The sequence below is a fragment of the Sinocyclocheilus rhinocerous genome, unplaced genomic scaffold (assembly GCF_001515625.1).
Source record: "Sinocyclocheilus rhinocerous isolate Xijiao unplaced genomic scaffold, SAMN03320098_v1.1 scaffold360, whole genome shotgun sequence".
Taxonomy (NCBI): Eukaryota; Metazoa; Chordata; class Actinopteri; order Cypriniformes; family Cyprinidae; genus Sinocyclocheilus; species Sinocyclocheilus rhinocerous.
Window position 1 is genome coordinate 229,220 of NW_015653490.1, and position 18,336 is coordinate 247,555.

The window sequence follows — 18,336 nt, forward strand, 5'->3', positions numbered from 1 at the left end:
CACACTCGTCAGCACCCCTTAACAGATGAGGAGATTCGTTTCTCTGTAGAAAGATGTTTCTACGTAGATAATTGCTTCCAGAGCCTACCTACTGCTGATGCAGCCTGGAGTCTGATTGATCGCCTGCACACTATCCTGTCTGGGGCTTGATTTGAGATCCGGCAGTGGGCCTGTAACGATCCAGCTGTATTAAGTCACCTACCTCCTGAGGCTCGAGCAAGTAGTGTGGAGTTGTGGCTAACGCAGGAGAAGGCAGACGTCCCTGAGTCCACATTAGGGTTGAGTTGGAATTGGCAGTCCGACACCTTGTCCTATAAACACAGACCCATGATCTTTGCGACCCCTACCTTGCGGAATATTTACAGGGTCCTTGCTACACAATATGACCCTCTGGGACTGCTCCTTCCTTACACAACCCGTGCGAAAGTGATAGTTAAGCACCTTTGGAACAAACAGAGAGAGTGGGACGATCCCAGCCTGCCTCCTGATCTTCTCCATTCCTGGATGCAGTGGGAAGAAGAACTTCGCTGCCTTCCTAGTGTCTCTTCCTCGGCCTTATGTCCCCCCTGCAGTTAGGACTGAGGGAGTTACTCACGAGGTCCACATCTTCTCAGATGCCTCTGAGCAAGCATACGGAGCCGTAGCTTATCTACGTACTGTTGACCCAGCCGGTCAGACCTACCTCTCCTTCCTTATCGCTCGTTCCCGTGTTACCCCTAAGAGAGTACACTCCATTCCCAGATTGGAGCTCTGCGGGAGCTTAGTTGGCCGATCAATTCTGGTCCCGATTCATCCATGATTACCTTCCCAGTCTGCAGACCAGGCAGAAATGGCAAGCCTCGCCTCCTGACCTCCGAGTGCATACCTACGTCATGATTGTCAACCCTCAGTTGCCCCGAGGTTTATGGCCCGTAGATAAAGTCATTCAGACCCATCTCAGTCCCGATGGTCATATCAGATCAGCAGATGTGCAGATCAAGGATCAGATCTATACCCGACCAGTGGCCCGCCTGGTTGTCCTACCAACCTTGCCTTTAGATGATCCTGGAGTCTCTAACCCTCCAGCATAGAGTCGTCTTTCCTGATTACAAAGATGATTCTCATCTTTGGGGCGGCTGTTGTAAAGGCTCCTTTAAGAGAGAGCTTTTATTCTGATATTGTATGTCATCATCCGGCTGAGTAGTCTCGTGAGTTGAGCCGCTGCTGTTGTTGAACGCTGAATGGACGTTAATTCCTGTTTATTTCTGATATTTCCTGCAGAAGTTACTTTGAGGTGTTAGTCATTGACCTACAAGTAAGCCTGTTTGCTTTATTTTTGTGTCTATGGAGATCGGTATTGAGTTATTTATAACTGCGTCATACACACACGTCCAGACATGCCCACAGCCGTTGTTTCTGTCGGTTGAGCTTAAGGATGCTGTTATATATGTGATTATTTCTTCTTTATTGAGATGTATATCACTGTTTTGGTTTTCAATGATACCTTTATGACGTGATTTGACATTTCGAGCTGTTCATGATGCCAAACGAGCGATCACTGTGATGTGCCGCGATTATATCCATATATGGAGTGATGTTTATCATGTCAGATGATCGCTTATGGCTTATAATGTACAATGTGATACCTTTTTTCCCTTCTTGGATTGTATATTTCACAAAACCATGTTAATGATGAGGATTTAGTATGCTTTGGCTGTCTTTATTTACCAATGGATGTTATAATTGTATATGCCTAGTTATTGTTAGTTATTCATTATACTTTATTGTATTTCTTGTGTTCCAGACTAATGCCTCTACTGCCTGTCATTGATAATCTCCTATCAATACATTCCATAAACCCACCCCAAATGCTCTCATTGGTTGAGACGTGTGATGACACCCATCCCAAGCCAGTACTGATCAACATCCCACCCCTCCTGTGACCCCATGGTTTGTATGTGTATTCAGAGCCAGTGAGCAATGGGCTTTTAAAATAATAATTTTAAAAAACCACTGCGTTAATGCGCAATAAAATAATTGTTGGCGTTAATTAATGCGTTAACTCGATAATAACGCGTTAACTTGCCCAGCCCTAATATATATATATATTATATATATATTTATACACACACACACACACATATATATATATATATATAGCATGCAGAAAAAGTTAAAATGAAAAGCTTTCATTTTAAATAGAAGTCTTTTGTAACAACATAAATGTCTTTACTGTCATTTTTGATTAATTTAATGCATCCTTGCTGAATAAAAATATTAACTTAAAAAATCTTTACATCTTACTGCACAAAGCACATTATTTCAGTGTTTGAAAACCCTATTTGTTCCTTAGGAATAACAATGTATATCATTCCATTGTTAGGGAGCAGAGAAGAAAAAAAATGTTTTATTTTATTACATAGTAACAGAATACATATTCTTCTGTTTAGCATCACATTATAACATAATACATAGTCATAGCTCAATGATGTCAATTTTTCATCATTAAATATCTAAACTTCATGGCCAAACATCCCCCACTCGCAGATACACAACAGCTCAGAAACCATTCTGATCCATTCAGCAATATACACACACATACTTACAATTCACACTTCTTACAGAACATACACACATCCTCACAACATACAGACAAAATAAAAGGATATTTTAGTACACAAGAAAACAATAACATCGAGGACAGGTGTTGATTAACAGACTCTGTCTTTGTTTTAATCGAGATCCTGAAACACAAGCAGACATCTATTGTACATTGAGGAAAAGTGTACCTTGGAAAGACGCAAGGTACCACTACATTCATGATCATTCATTCAGAAGTCCTACTTCACGCTCTGCCTCACATGGGGAAGGAGCAACACTGCATGAAAATGGTCATTTAGAGCAAACGGGGCTTTCAGACAAGGCCATAAGTGAAACCATTGTACATTAAAATACTGAGGGAAGGTAAGCAGGGCAGGACATATGTGTGCGGTACAAGAGCATGTGATGATAAAAACTATATTTAAAAAAAAAAAAGGTATGTGAAGGGTAAAAACAGGAAAACATAATATTTAACCACAATTCAATATCTTTCATTGCCTTCTTGTATCATTGCATCACCCTGGAAGAAGTCAGGCCTATGACAGGCTTGAATGTACTGCCTTATAGTGCAGCAGCTGACAAGTGCTTTCATGTGATAATCAATTTCAGCTTTTCATTAAAACATTGTGAACTATGTGCAGGGGTTTATACGCAGGTACAAATCAAGCATGCACTTACTAGCTCATACAATATCATATAATCTGATCGGCACTCCAAAACTGTTGTTCAAATGCAAATGGCTTATTCTCATTAGAAATGTAATGACACTCAAAGTGGAAAGCATATTTAGCCCACAGGAAAAATAATAACCACGCTTAAAAACTGGATTCTGTAGTGTTTGTGGAGTTGCTCATTGCCCTTTCCCGTAGTATAAAGATGCAGATGCATTTCCGCGATGGAATTTCAGCGACAAATTCATCTACGACCAGATGCATCATTCATATCCCATGACTATTCTTAACGACCCCATAAAAATCACACTAAAAACCTGCTTTGATTGAAAACGCATTTAAAAGAACACTGCCCAACATTAAGGAGCATTTACATGGAGGACTCATAGAGCTTCAAAACCGGTGGATTTCTCTGCAAGCGCTTAAAAATAAAGGTTCCTTTTGAAAATGCAATTGAACCAGTGTACGGTTCTTTCTAGAATATGTCTTACCGTTAAAACTGAAAACACAAACATTCATTTATTTACATGTCCTTAAAGAGTTTTAAGAGGTTTATCCATTTTTTGAAGCCACCAAACTTAAAATTCATAAGTGCGATAGAATTAAGGTGCGGTTGCATTAGTGAAATTTTGGTGAAATTTCACAGGCAAAAAAGATCCAATGTCTATTATGTCACTCCAATGTCACTATTGTTTTCAATAGTGTAGCGATGTATAAAGCACAGCTCACAGAGAAGTTACTTCCAAACCAAGCAGCTTTCTGTTGGTCAATGCGGTGAACGACTTACCAACGTGAATCTGTTGCAAAAGGAAATTGTTCGCCCTCACACGAAATTCCAGATCACATGGATACCCATTGAAATGACAAGATTTTGCCCACGAAAATTCAACAAATAGCAGTAAATGTAACCGCACCTTTAACTAAAGCTAACATTCCTAACTCCATCCGAGTTAGTCATGCCGTCTGTTAATATGTCCACAAAGCATAATGGTGAATGGAAGAAGAGGAAGAGATGAAAACAAAAGGGGTCTAAAAAAATAAAGCTTTGTTAAATCTCTGCATTATAGTCTGTTTCTGCTTTTGGTTCTACCTTTAGCTTGAATACAATGGATCTCAGAGAATGAAAACATTGAAGCACTATGTACACGTGCCACCGACGGTGGAACAAAAGTCAGTCGTTCAGTCCGTTGATTGATAGCTACAGCCTGACATCATTCCTGATGGCTGGACAGAATAGGCTGCCTGCAGATGGGGCAGGTGTTGTTTTCAGATAGCCAGCGGTCGATGCAGTGGATGTGGAACTCGTGAGCGCAGGGCAAGCGACGCAGCTTGTTGCCCTGAGCGTACTCATTGATGCAAACGCTGCAAGCGCGGCCCAGCTCGCCCTCCAGGTTGACCTGACCATAAGTGCGTGTGACCAGATTGTCGATCTGTTCTTTGGTGAGGCCCCTTGGGTGCTCCTCGTCTTCATCTTCGTTGAGAAGGAAAAAGTGCGCCAGCCTTAAGATGGGCAATGTCCCATTTTCCACCAAGCTGTTAGTGTCCCTGCTGCTAGGTCGTCCCTCTGTCCCAGTCCTGCTCACCCGCACTTGTCCTTCCTCCTCACCTGCCATTAAACCTTCTCGTGCCGTTTCCACTCCGCCATGGGCCACACCGCCCTCACCACTACTAACGCGGTACGCCTGGGCTCCACCAGCAGAAGCGGTGTCCTGGTTGGGAGTGGTGGTCTCCGAGTCTGCTTCCGTCTCCATGAGGGAGCTGAGCTCACCAAAGCCGGTCATGATCTGGCGCAGGATAGATCTTAGCGCCATGGAGCTAGGCTCGCCAAGACCTGTCTCAGAAATGCGTCGCAAAGGGATTCGTATTGTGCTAACGTAAGTGCGGATTCCCGCACGCTCCGAGCGCGAGATGGTTCGACGAAAGCCGCCACTGTCGCTCTCGAAGGTGACTGTGTTCTCGGCGGCCCGAGCACGAGAGCGAGTGCGACTGGCAATGCTGTCCCTGTCCCGGTTCTCGCCCGGCCTGATGCGCCGCACCTGGAGGTCCAGCATGATAGTGGGGTGGCGCCGCACACCTCCAGCACCCGATACAGGCGTTTCCCCCTCTTCCTCACCTGCCTCCGGAGGATCCGTTGGAGCAGCTGGCTCTACAGTGGCCTCGCCCATTTCCATTGCTACAGCGGTACTTCCGGTGGAATCCACTGGGGTGGCGCTGCTGCTATGGGTGGGGCTAACATTGGAGGTGGGGTTTCTGTCCAGGGGGGAGCGACTACGTCTCGAAGAGCGAGACAAAACCCCACCAGCTCCTGCTGCCCGGCGCACACGGCCACGTGAACGAGTCCTGCTGTTTCGTGGCTCACGGGCAGCCGGCGCCACCTGGGGGCCGGACTGAGGCAGAGTGGTGGGGCAGTCAGGGCCTTCATTTCCATTCTGCCCCTCCCCTGCGTTAACTGAGGAGGTTGTGACCTGTATTTGACCCCTTACGGCACCACCATCCTGCTCTTGTGACTGAAAAGCAAGTGGAGCCTGTGGAGGAGGAGAGCTTGGCAAAGAAGGCAAGTTCCTCCTAAGAGCTGTGGGAGGAGCCTGTGAGGTCAGAGGTGGCGTTACAGGCAGAGCCGTGTTACTGCGAGTGCGGCGCACCGCGGCCCTCCTTCCCAGGGTGGGCCTGGCTGTAGAGTATGGCGTGGGGTGTTGAAGTGTGTAAGGTGCAGACCTTGAGGGGTTGTAAGGGGTCGTGGGTGCAGAGGCAGGCAACACTGGGGGAGGAGGAGGAGGAGGAGGAGGAGGAGGCATTGGAAGTTCAGTCGGGTCAGGGGTGTCGCTGTGTTCTCCAGGCTCGGGTTGCTCATGGTTGATGTTGATCTCAAGACTGAAGCGGAACTCGCCACTGTTAGGGTTGGTGCGGCTGACGGCACGCCATGTTTGGTTACCGCTCTGCCCGCTACGTGTAGCATTTCCTGTGCGCCGGAAAGTGTTCAGCCATTCCAACAGGGAGTCTCCATTAGATGTTTCCGCACCTGGCTCAACTGCACCTGAAAAAGAAAAAATTATTTATCAATATTGTATATTACCAATTTCTTATCAATATTGATGAATAAAAGGGTACGTAATGAAACAATTTACTTTCATTCAGGTTGTTTCTACTTGCACAACCTAAGTTGATTCGACAAGGATGCATTAAATTTACTTTTTTCAAAAACATTTAAAAAAAATCTTACCAGATTACGGTAGCTTACATTCAGAAGAATCACAAATGTGGACTGACAACAAAGTTTAACGTTACATTTATGCCCCCCGTGGTTCAGATTACATGTTTTACTATGGCTGCATAAAGCTATATATCATCACAACCTTAACCCCAAGATTTATGCCGCTGCACTGTTGCTAAAAAAACTCAGATGCATCCTGACTTGTTTTGTAATTGCATGTGTATTGCATACAAATCCAGCTGATCATTCAAAGTAAAAATATTAATATAGCTGAGCAACTGAATTCAAAACCATCCCTTTATGTCCTTACCACTACTGCCCTCTGCCTCACTGCTCTGTGGGCGGGTTTCAGGGCGTGGCTGAGATGACACTCGTTCCTTTGCCCCATCCAGACGCTGCCTCAGCTCCTCTGCTGTGACTTCACCTGTAATCAAACAAAGGCACACCCTATTTAATATCCATCTATTGTTCATTTAAGTAAAAGGCTATAGGTTTGGAAATTTGTACTTCCTCACACCTTACATTTTGTAAAATGCTTTACATATTTCTCTGTGTAAATGAAACTACATGCATCTTTGCATACGACCGGGTTCGGTGTGTTCTCACCAGGTGTTCCCAGTAGATTGCTGTCTCTCATTAGTCTGTATTCCTCCTCGCTCAGTTCATTAATGAAGTGATAGTATGCCTCCTCCCGCCGAAGCCGCTCCGCTTGACGATGACGCTCGTCTCGGCCGCCGGGAGGGTCCATCACCACAGAAACCGCTGCTCAGAGATATTACAAGATGAAAAAAAAAAAACACAAAAATTGTTCAATAGATACTTAAGCTGCCCGGTTATGACTTTTTCTCTGTTCTGTGTTACTTTTCTTTTCTCTGGAATTTTCTTATCAACATTAATATTTCAGTTTATAGGGGAACGTGTAAAATTTGTGGTCTTGTAACTGCTCACCATATATTTTAAGTTTTTCCATTTAATCAACTTTGATATTATGGTTGTGTGGTGGCAAATACATTTTTAAGAATGCAATGCCAAGTAGGTCATTAAAATTGCATGCACAATAATTATAAAAGAAAAAATAACATATAACATCATATGATATAATAATTTCCCTAACAAATCTCATGTCAACTATTCATCTTCAATAAAAACACGAAGGCAGCAATATATATAAATCACTCAAGAATCTGCAAGTGCATTATATCTGCAAACAAATATGAAGTCATGGTCTACGTTAATATAGAAACCAGCTCCACATATAAATCACTGAAAATGAGACAGCAAGAAAATGTACTCAAAATATCTTGGATATACATAAGGATAGCCTTAGTATTAACTTCTCTCTGTCTAAAACACAGCCACCATTAGGAAACAGCCCGACAAAATGAACGCCTCTGAAAGGCAATACGCGTAAATCCTAAAATGGAAGCAAAACCGCTTTGACACAGGTCAAAACAAACCGAGAGCCACGTGACGTTGACAATAGCGTCAAATTAATTAATATGAATAATACCTCAGTCATTTCAAACAGTATTGCTGCTCTGTAATAATACAGTAGGCCACAGACAGCACCGCAGAACAAGTAAGGCACCAAAACTGGGCTGTCAGCCTCACAACCAATCAGCGTCCGAGAAGCCATGACTGACAGTCAAGACTATCCACTCAGCATCGGTCAAAGGAGGGACATGACAAAGAAAAAGTCGGGCTCCATGTCAGCTAGCAACCTATACCAGAGACAATAAAAAGCCTAGGCTAGCACTCTACACAGGGTGAAATTCACAACTGAAATTAGTCATTAAACTGTCACCATCGCCTGTCACTGGGCAAACGCAAACCAAGCGGCGGAGCGAGCTGTCATTTTAAATGCGCAACACCTTTGATGGTGTCGACAGATTGCTGACAAGCTAACTGTGGGCCAATGAAAGGTTTAGATCATTATTTTGACAAGATGGGGAAAATGTCACTGACACAAGAACGTAACAGAAAATATGAAATGTAATAACACTGTCCAGATTGAGAACAAAATAAGGAAACGAAGCTAGTAATAGACATGTAAGTACCTGAAACAGCAGCTGTAATATGGACGAGTTCTCTTTCCTCTCCGCTCTGATTACAATGTAGCCAAGATGGGACCAACGGAGCGACACAAACAACTGTCCGGATAACTACCACGTGCGCAAAACCAGTTCCCACAGTAATACGCCAGTAACAACACTATATTGCACTTATTGATAACGTTTCTTTCTAGCTTTTTTCCTTTATTTTCTGCAGTGCTGTTGCTAATTGATCGTTTATCCACAATATTATCTCATAGTTAAGTTTGTGTTTTTATACATAAATTAGCTATATTGAATTATATTATGATAAAAATACATTATAAATGAAATTATAATATAATCAATATTAAATGCAGTTTATGTCGATTAAGCCGCTGTTAAGTTTCATTTAATTACAAAATATTATAATTTAATAATAATGTTATAATTTGCTTCTATATATTTTAGTATTTATTATTTTAGAGTATTATATGTGTGTGTGTGTGTGTGTGTGTGTTTGTGTTTACAAGCAATAATGCCTGTTTGTTATGTGAAGAGATTTAATAAAGGTTAAAAATAGTCAGAATAACAGTAGGAAGATGTCTGATATTTTTGAGAGCAACGAAATGCTTCATTTAAAAAAAGGCTGAGGATATATTTATGAATCTATCTGAACAACATCAAATGTTACATGATATAATAACTATAATAGTGTAGTGTTTTGTATGAATGTAAAAGCAAACCTGGCATTCAATATTATTGTTAATAAATGTAATATTTATAGTTAAGATAACATTTTGTATTATTTTGTTGTATTATACTACTATTTAGTATTGTTTGCACTGTGTAACCCGTTACACTTTGTGAAATTGTTGTTAAATATATATTGTTAATAAACATTTCTCTATGTATTGTATTGCAAAAAACAAAACGTATGCGTAAAAAAACACAAAAGCGCTCTAAAGAGTTAAAATCCACGTGGTGCGCCACAAAGCCCATTCCTCGCCGTCTGTGGTTGGTAGTGGCGTTCACGACGTTTTGCGACATACCGTGCGTGGACGCTCAACTCTCCCGGGTGAGATACCGGCTGAGCGGCGCAGTTGCACAGAAATATCAAAGAAAGCGACTGATAGTCCGATAACACTCTGCACTTTTTGTCAGATCAGAAGCACACGTGGTTCATACGCCGTCTCTGCTCGCGGTAAATGTGGACTCTTTCGCTGAGCGGAAAAGCGACGCGAGGGAAGGCAACTAATTGTCTAAACGGGGCTTGAAGTAAGTTGCCTCCCCAGCGGCGCATTAAAGGGAAGCCACAGCCCGGATCCCCAGAATAACGGTGAAAATGGACTATGATTTCAAAGTGAAGCTCACAGGGGAAAGAGAACGAGTCGAGGATCTCTTTGAGTACGAGGGATGTAAAGTTGGACGGGGGACATATGGCCATGTGTACAAAGCAAAGAGGAAAGATGGGTGAGTTTGCAGGATGGACTTGTGCAGCGATATGAGGCCTGCGCTGCCGTCGCGTTCTGCTCTCAGAAACCAAAACAGACCGTGTGTCATCCGCCCTCGGCCCGGTGTTTCAGAGAGCCACGTCTCTTGTCTTCAAAGAGAGTTTGATATGTACAGCTCACAGTTTCAGTGGAGGCTTATTTTGAGGGGATTGTGAATGTACGTCAGCAGGCACGGGTGCTGTTGTGATTGACGAGCTTATGCTGTTACGATGGGCACAAGGTGCATTTGATGCAGATTTAGGTTTGCAACATCATGTGTTGTTTTTCTTCGTCATGACGTAAACTATATTTACCTCTAACAAAAACTACACGTTCTTAATGGCATCTTTAAACAGCTGACTAAAGGGCTGCTCCAAAATACACAACGTTGCATAAAATCAGCATCTCTAGTGTAAAAGGAGGCTCTGATGCTGTTTTACATTCTTTGTGAATAAAGTGCAGCTTCATAGCAGCCTTTTATGTTGCCTTTGTCATGGCAGAGAATTCTAATTAATAGTTTCATATTTTATTTAGACTGTTATGTTTATAATTTGGTAACACTTTACAGTAAGGTCCCGTTGTTAATGCATTAAATAACAATGAGCGATATATTTGTTACAGAATGTATTCATCTTTGTTAGCCCACTTCCATTAAATGTTAGCAAGATTAATAAATTCTTTAGAATTGTCAGTTCATGTTAAATAATGTTAACAAATGGAATCTTACATCTAATTTCATATTTAAACCAGTTACATTTATTTCTTTACATTTTATAGCCTCAATTTTCTGTTGTTTTCCCTTGCAAATGCATGTCACCTCAGCTGTGTAAAGATATCATTAGTCTCCCAATTTCATGTCAACTCCTTGAATCCATTGCAGGTGTGATTGACGTCACTTTTGAGATATTTGCGTTGAGCGAATAGCGCTGCACGGGTTCAGAGGAGGATCTTTTTTAGCCTTTTTCAGGTTTCTTTTCCTTTTTCTGGTTTCTTCTGTAGAATATACCATTGAAAATACAGATGCAAAGGGGAATTAGAAGGTCTGTTTTATTAGAAGTCCGTCTCGGGAAAAAGGGAATTGAAATTCTTTGCTCTCAATGTTTTTGGTAACTTGCCGATAGGAATATATTCTCCAAAACTTTCTCACACTAGGACAAAAACAGGGATTTGCCTGTGCTCTTTATCCAAAGAAGGACAAATGATTCTCTTCAAACACAATGATCAAAGGGCTGAGAATAACAGTATGACAAGTGTAACCTTCTAGGATTAGATCATTTCTAACAGTTTTGTTTTATACATTTTCTGAAATTTAAACACACATTTATCAGGCTTTCTAATAGACTGCCAAACACATGATGGTCTTTGAATTTGTAGGGTCCTGTGATTTTTTATTATTTTTTTTCAGTTTGTAAAGCACTGATGGAATCACAGAATTCAGTCATAAAAACATGTTACTGTATAACGTGAAATGTCACAGAATTTGGCAAAAATTGGATGAATAAATCTAAAGAACATTGAAGTAAACTATATATAATCAAATTACAATGTGGACTAGTGTGTGTGAATTTTAAACCACAAAAAAGACTGTTATGCAGTTTAACTTTAAAATGTACTTAAAGTAACAAAAACAACAATTTTATTAAAACAATATTTTTGAAGGAATAGCACACAATATCACTTTTTTGAACAACAGAGCTGCACGGCAAAGTTTACAGTTGTGCAGCACTTTGTTTGCCAAAAAAGTTAAAGAAATTGTTCAAACTTAAGTTGACTACATTTTAAAAGATTAATGCATTTTTTCATTGCCACCATTTTTGATTCTTCTTTGTATTAAATCATAAATCCACAAAAATGAAAACCGACAACACAGAATTTCTAAAAAAAAAAAAAACATTTCATAGGGCCCTATTATTGTAAAAATTAATACATTCTTAAAGTTTTATGAATTCAATTCATTAGACATCCTTTTTGATTGTTAAAATGTAACTAAACCATTATAAGAATAAAATTAATTTAATAGGTCTCTAACTTTCTAATTCCAGCTGCTGTGTCAGTTAAAACTATTTAATTTTAAATTTAATTTAGGTTTTAATTGCCTACACTTGGAAAGAAATGAAACGACCATGACTTAAAAGTTTTGCATTTATTGATTAGAAATTAGAGCTGCGACTTGGGGAATAAATAAAAGACCTAAAAAGTCCATTCTACATTTTACTTGTATTGGTAGTTTTTGCTTGGAAAGCTTGACAGAAAATAACCCTCATGTCTGCAGGACAATTGTGGTCATATTGAGGCAGCTGAAATAGCATTCCTCCCAATTTGCATTTGCAATTGTATTTAGTGCTATCACAAGATATTCGTTTTAGTTATGTTCTTTAATGATTATTTGGTTCTGGTGCAGCAATCTTTTTCACACCAATTGTAAACTATCTTGGCGGAGTAAGAATGGATCTGCTGATGAGTTACTGTAAGTTGGTTCTGAAGTGCGGGGCTTTATTTGAGACCCATCAGACAGACCCAAAGCTGGGCTATTAAAGTCCAGACTGCCTGGCGGCCAAAGTCTCACTTGAAGGTCCTAAGTGTTTAAAGATGTTTTTGTTCACCATAGAAGCTGATTGTTTGTGAGCGGTTTACAGCTAATTTGTTCTCCAGAAACTGGACAGGGCGTTGTGGGATTTTATAGGCTGATGTTTTTTGCGGGACTTCATTTCAACATTACCCTCTTGCCTCGCATTAGTCGTCAGGAGACTTATGAGTTTTCGAAGGTGTTCTGGTAATAAAAGAGTCAAAATCATCTGCTTAAATTCTGCTTGGCCTTTCCTAGTGGATTCTTTCTCTCTATAAGGGTTTAATGTGATATGTAGGTATAGATTTAGGGAAATGTAATGTACTGAAGAGTAATTGCGGTTGCTTATATGTCTATATTTGCAGGAAGGATGACAAAGATTATGCTCTGAAGCAGATTGAAGGCACAGGGATCTCTATGTCCGCCTGCAGAGAGATAGCAGTAAGTACATCAAGCTTTAAACGCGTTTCTGTCAAGAGGATCTTCTTCAAGTAGCTCTGACACATGCCATCTTGGTTAAACAAGTTCCTGGAAATATATTTGCAGCATGTGGATACTTTACAGTGTTAAATCTGTGATTAGCTCTATGAATTTTTAAGAAAATTTGTATGCCTATATTCTCAAGTAATGTGAAGTAAAGGGATAGTTCACTTAAAAATGTAAAATTGTCTTTATTTTTATCACCCCCATCTTATTTCAAACCTGTATGACTTTTGTAATAATTCCATATAATGACTTTCGTTCTACTTTCTCACACAAGTATTTTGAATTCTTCTCTACTATATAAATGCAGTCATTGCTCTTGGATGTGGATGCCTGCTGTTTGGGAACACAGTCCTGTATCATTTCTGGGTGGCAATTATACAGAAATACTTGATGACATACTTTGCTCAGACATTTAAGAATGCAAATGCATTCAAAATGCATTTCCATCTCCCGTTATTTGCATTAACCCTTTTTCGCACAAGTTAAAAAACACCTAAAACAGGCTTAATTTTCTTCTCTTGTTTTTTGCAATTTAAGGAATTTTTTTTAAATTTGGTGTTTCCATCACTCGTTTCTGATGTGATAATTCAAAATGCGCATAAAAACAGGGTGATGGAAACAGCTTATGTCAGCATGACTATATGAAGCATTCATACTATATTGAACGTTTACTTAGTAATTACTTATTCAAAAGAAGTGATTTCGGATGCAGCCATTGATTTGTGTTCAGCTAGTCTGGTAGTCCAGTGAAGGTGAACATTATTAGCTGTCATTTGGTTTGATATGACTTAAATATTGTGCATTCATATGGACGGCTTTTATGATGGTTTTGTATCCTTTTGGAAGCTTTAAAACTCCAATTTCCATTTATTGTAATTGCATGGAAAAGAGCAACCAGCACATTTTTCCAAATTTCTGCTTTTGTCTTCCTTAGTCATAAAGGTTTGGAGCAGCATGAGGGTGTATAAACAATGACAGAATTTTTATTTTTGGCCAAACTATCTTTGTAATAAGCATTCTTCAGGCTGAAGTGATTTTGTGTACTTAAGGTGCTCTGTAGATGTCTGTCTCAGCATGTGCGTCTGTGTGTGTGTTCGTTCTTGTTTGCTCCCTGCAGCTGCTGCGTGAACTGAAGCACCCCAATGTGATCTCACTGCAGAAGGTTTTCCTGTCACATGCAGACCGCAAAGTGTGGCTTCTCTTTGACTACGCTGAACATGACCTCTGGGTAACATACAATCAAACGCTCATGCACACACACACAGAAATGTTTGTATACAGTACATATCTTGCTGAGGGTCTATGTTTCTTTGTAGCACATCATTAAGTTCCACAGGGCCTCCAAGGCCAATAAGAAGCCTCTTCAGCTTCCGCGTGGGATGGTAAAGTCTTTGCTCTACCAGATCCTGGACGGCATCCACTATTTGCACGCCAACTGGGTCCTGCACAGAGACCTGGTGAGGTTCAGTGTTATATTGAACAGTCAAATGTCTATCCAGATGTAGCTAATTTGACTTGTTTATATATTTTTTTGTGATCAGCTTGATCAAAAAATTTTACTGAGTAGAACGTTGTTCTACAACGCTGGTTGCACCGCAGTCTTCCGTCACTTAATCTTTTTATTTTGGTGCGTAAATCTGTTAAATTACTTAGTATAGGAGATCAGGATCTGCACTCACAAAAACGGTCTTCTTTTTTCGTTTTATTTTACATTCATCGTTGATGGGAAAAGACACAAATCAACGATGAATATAAAATGAAACGAAAAAAGACGGAGTGCGGATCATGATCTCCTATACAGAGTAGAATGTTCTAATACTTGGCTGATTATTAGAAATCCCATGACAATTTCCATTAGGTGGCAGCATTTATAAAATAATTTGTAAATATATTTTTGCCATAACAGATGTAAGGATATAATTTAACAATTCTGGTCTGGTTTCTTTATTTCTTTATTAATTCTGGTTTGTTTATTTATTTATTTTAATTTGATTGATTTATTTATTTTGAGGATGAAATATTTTGGGGGAAAATTAAATGTAACTTATTTGTCAAACTGTGGTGTTATGGTTTACTAAAAGCAAAACTATTCATTTTTTAAAATAAAATAATTGAATTTAATTGAAATAAAATAATAAGTTGATGTATTAAAATTATTAAATAAAATTACACTAAATAGGAATGTTTTAATAATGAAATAAAAATTAAAATAACAAGCACAACAAAATTACTAAACCTTAAAATGTCTAAACCTTAAGGTAAAAATAAAGGCTAAAGGCCCGTTCACATCAAGAACGATAACTATAAAGATAACTATAAAGGCAACAATATTAGCGTCCACACAAGTGGACAATATCATCTGTTTATTCTAAGCGCATGCTCATCTGCCGCTTTAAATTCTCGAGTTTGTTATAGCAGGATTGATTCTGATTGGCTGTCAAGGTTTTTATCGTTCATCAGCTGGAAAGAATCGTTCTGGAAGTGATTCCAACGATATCGTTTCTCTGTGCCTTTATCATTATAGCTGTGGTGTGTGGACTCTGCTATTCTTTAATATTGAGAACGATTTTTACAACTATATCTTTATCGTCATCTTTATAGTTATCGTTCCTGGTGTGAATGGGCCTTAATTCAGAATATTTAAAAATATGTATTTATACATAATACTGTTGCCAAATAATGCATGAATGAAGAATTCTAAAAAAAATATAAAGAAATTCTTGCAAAAGGTTAATGCTAATGGACCCAAGCGTCATTTAGTTTAGTTTTTTTTTTTTAACACATCCTGTTCACAAAAGTTGCAAAAGTTACTGCATCAGTTATCACAATGAAATGAGCGAGGAAGTGTTACAACTCTGAACTTTGACTCTTTCACCACAGAAACCTGCCAATATATTGGTAATGGGAGAAGGTCCTGAAAGAGGACGTGTGAAGATAGGTATGACATCAGCTCTGTTTCCTTCCTCTTGTGACAAACAGAAGAAATAATGGGCCTCATTTATGAAATACGAGCAGAACGATTTTTTGTGTAAATCATTCGCAAAGTCGTTCTGACGTAAATTTTCGGATTCATGAAAATGTTCGTATTTTGAAAATGTTAGTTGGTACAAATAAATTTACACCTGCTCCCTACCATGTGTAAATGGTGCGTAAAACGTTCAAACGTTCTGTATTCTTTTAGACAAACTGATGACACTGCATTTTTATGAACTATGTATTAGAATGATATTTAACGAGTTCATTTGTCGTTCTTGTTTGCTCCCTGCAGCTGCTGCGTGAACTGAAGCACCCCAATGTGATCTCACTGCAGAAGGTTTTCCTGTCACATGCAGACCGCAAAGTGTGGCTTCTCTTTGACTACGCTGAACATGACCTCTGGGTAACATACAATCAAACGCTCATGCACACACACACAGAAATGTTTGTATACAGTACATATCTTGCTGAGGGTCTATGTTTCTTTGTAGCACATCATTAAGTTCCACAGGGCCTCCAAGGCCAATAAGAAGCCTCTTCAGCTGCCGCGTGGGATGGTAAAGTCTTTGCTCTACCAGATCCTGGACGGCATCCACTATTTGCACGCCAACTGGGTCCTGCACAGAGACCTGGTGAGGTTCAGTGTTATATTGAACAGTCAAATGTCTATCCAGATGTAGCTAATTTGACTTGTTTATATATTTTTTTGTGATCAGCTTGATCAAAAAATTTTACTGAGTAGAACGTTGTTCTACAACGCTGGTTGCACCGCAGTCTTCCGTCACTTAATCTTTTTATTTTGGTGCGTAAATCTGTTAAATTACTTAGTATAGGAGATCAGGATCTGCACTCACAAAAACGGTCTTCTTTTTTCGTTTTATTTTACATTCATCGTTGATGGGAAAAGACACAAATCAACGATGAATATAAAATGAAACGAAAAAAGACGGAGTGCGGATCATGATCTCCTATACAGAGTAGAATGTTCTAATACTTGGCTGATTATTAGAAATCCCATGACAATTTCCATTAGGTGGCAGCATTTATAAAATAATTTGTAAATATATTTTTGCCATAACAGATGTAAGGATATAATTTAACAATTCTGGTCTGGTTTCTTTATTTCTTTATTAATTCTGGTTTGTTTATTTATTTATTTTAATTTGATTGATTTATTTATTTTGAGGATGAAATATTTTGGGGGAAAATTAAATGTAACTTATTTGTCAAACTGTGGTGTTATGGTTTACTAAAAGCAAAACTATTCATTTTTTAAAATAAAATAATTGAATTTAATTGAAATAAAATAATAAGTTGATGTATTAAAATTATTAAATAAAATTACACTAAATAGGAATGTTTTAATAATGAAATAAAAATTAAAATAACAAGCACAACAAAATTACTAAACCTTAAAATGTCTAAACCTTAAGGTAAAAATAAAGGCTAAAGGCCCGTTCACATCAAGAACGATAACTATAAAGATAACTATAAAGGCAACAATATTAGCGTCCACACAAGTGGACAATATCATCTGTTTATTCTAAGCGCATGCTCATCTGCCGCTTTAAATTCTCGAGTTTGTTATAGCAGGATTGATTCTGATTGGCTGTCAAGGTTTTTATCGTTCATCAGCTGGAAAGAATCGTTCTGGAAGTGATTCCAACGATATCGTTTCTCTGTGCCTTTATCATTATAGCTGTGGTGTGTGGACTCTGCTATTCTTTAATATTGAGAACGATTTTTACAACTATATCTTTATCGTCATCTTTATAGTTATCGTTCCTGGTGTGAATGGGCCTTAATTCAGAATATTTAAAAATATGTATTTATACATAATACTGTTGCCAAATAATGCATGAATGAAGAATTCTAAAAAAAATATAAAGAAATTCTTGCAAAAGGTTAATGCTAATGGACCCAAGCGTCATTTAGTTTAGTTTTTTTTTTTTAACACATCCTGTTCACAAAAGTTGCAAAAGTTACTGCATCAGTTATCACAATGAAATGAGCGAGGAAGTGTTACAACTCTGAACTTTGACTCTTTCACCACAGAAACCTGCCAATATATTGGTAATGGGAGAAGGTCCTGAAAGAGGACGTGTGAAGATAGGTATGACATCAGCTCTGTTTCCTTCCTCTTGTGACAAACAGAAGAAATAATGGGCCTCATTTATGAAATACGAGCAGAACGATTTTTTGTGTAAATCATTCGCAAAGTCGTTCTGACGTAAATTTTCGGATTCATGAAAATGTTCGTATTTTGAAAATGTTAGTTGGTACGAAAGAAATTTACACCTGCTCCCTCCCATGTGTAAATGGT

General features: G+C 39.0%; 2 protein-coding genes across 4 annotated transcripts in view; one reads left to right on the plus strand and one right to left on the minus strand.

The window, feature by feature from the left end:
* Positions 1-2,371: 2,371 nt before the first annotated feature.
* On the minus strand, positions 2,372-9,542 carry LOC107716376 (E3 ubiquitin-protein ligase RNF6-like). Its single transcript, XM_016522786.1, has 5 exons — positions 9,474-9,542; positions 8,520-8,673; positions 7,069-7,224; positions 6,773-6,886; positions 2,372-6,285 (listed from the first exon to the last, which is right to left on the minus strand). Exons 1-5 carry the CDS (start codon positions 9,540-9,542, stop codon positions 4,463-4,465), a joined length of 2,316 nt encoding a protein of 771 aa, XP_016378272.1. The 3' UTR covers positions 2,372-4,462.
* The window catches only part of LOC107716407 (cyclin-dependent kinase 8), a 15,918-nt gene continuing 7,074 nt past the window's right edge, over positions 9,493-18,336 (plus strand). The window contains exons 1-6 of one of the 3 annotated variants that reach the window (XM_016522844.1): positions 9,520-9,570; positions 9,657-9,965; positions 12,917-12,992; positions 14,155-14,265; positions 14,354-14,494; positions 15,918-15,975. In XM_016522844.1, the coding sequence (XP_016378330.1) occupies positions 9,838-9,965; positions 12,917-12,992; positions 14,155-14,265; positions 14,354-14,494; positions 15,918-15,975 (514 nt within the window). In that variant the 5' untranslated portion in view covers positions 9,520-9,570; positions 9,657-9,837. Of the gene's footprint in view, positions 9,966-12,916; positions 12,993-14,154; positions 14,266-14,353; positions 14,495-15,917; positions 15,976-18,336 lie in introns of all 3 variants that reach the window. The other 2 variants (XM_016522843.1, XM_016522845.1) reach the window with 2 other exon arrangements.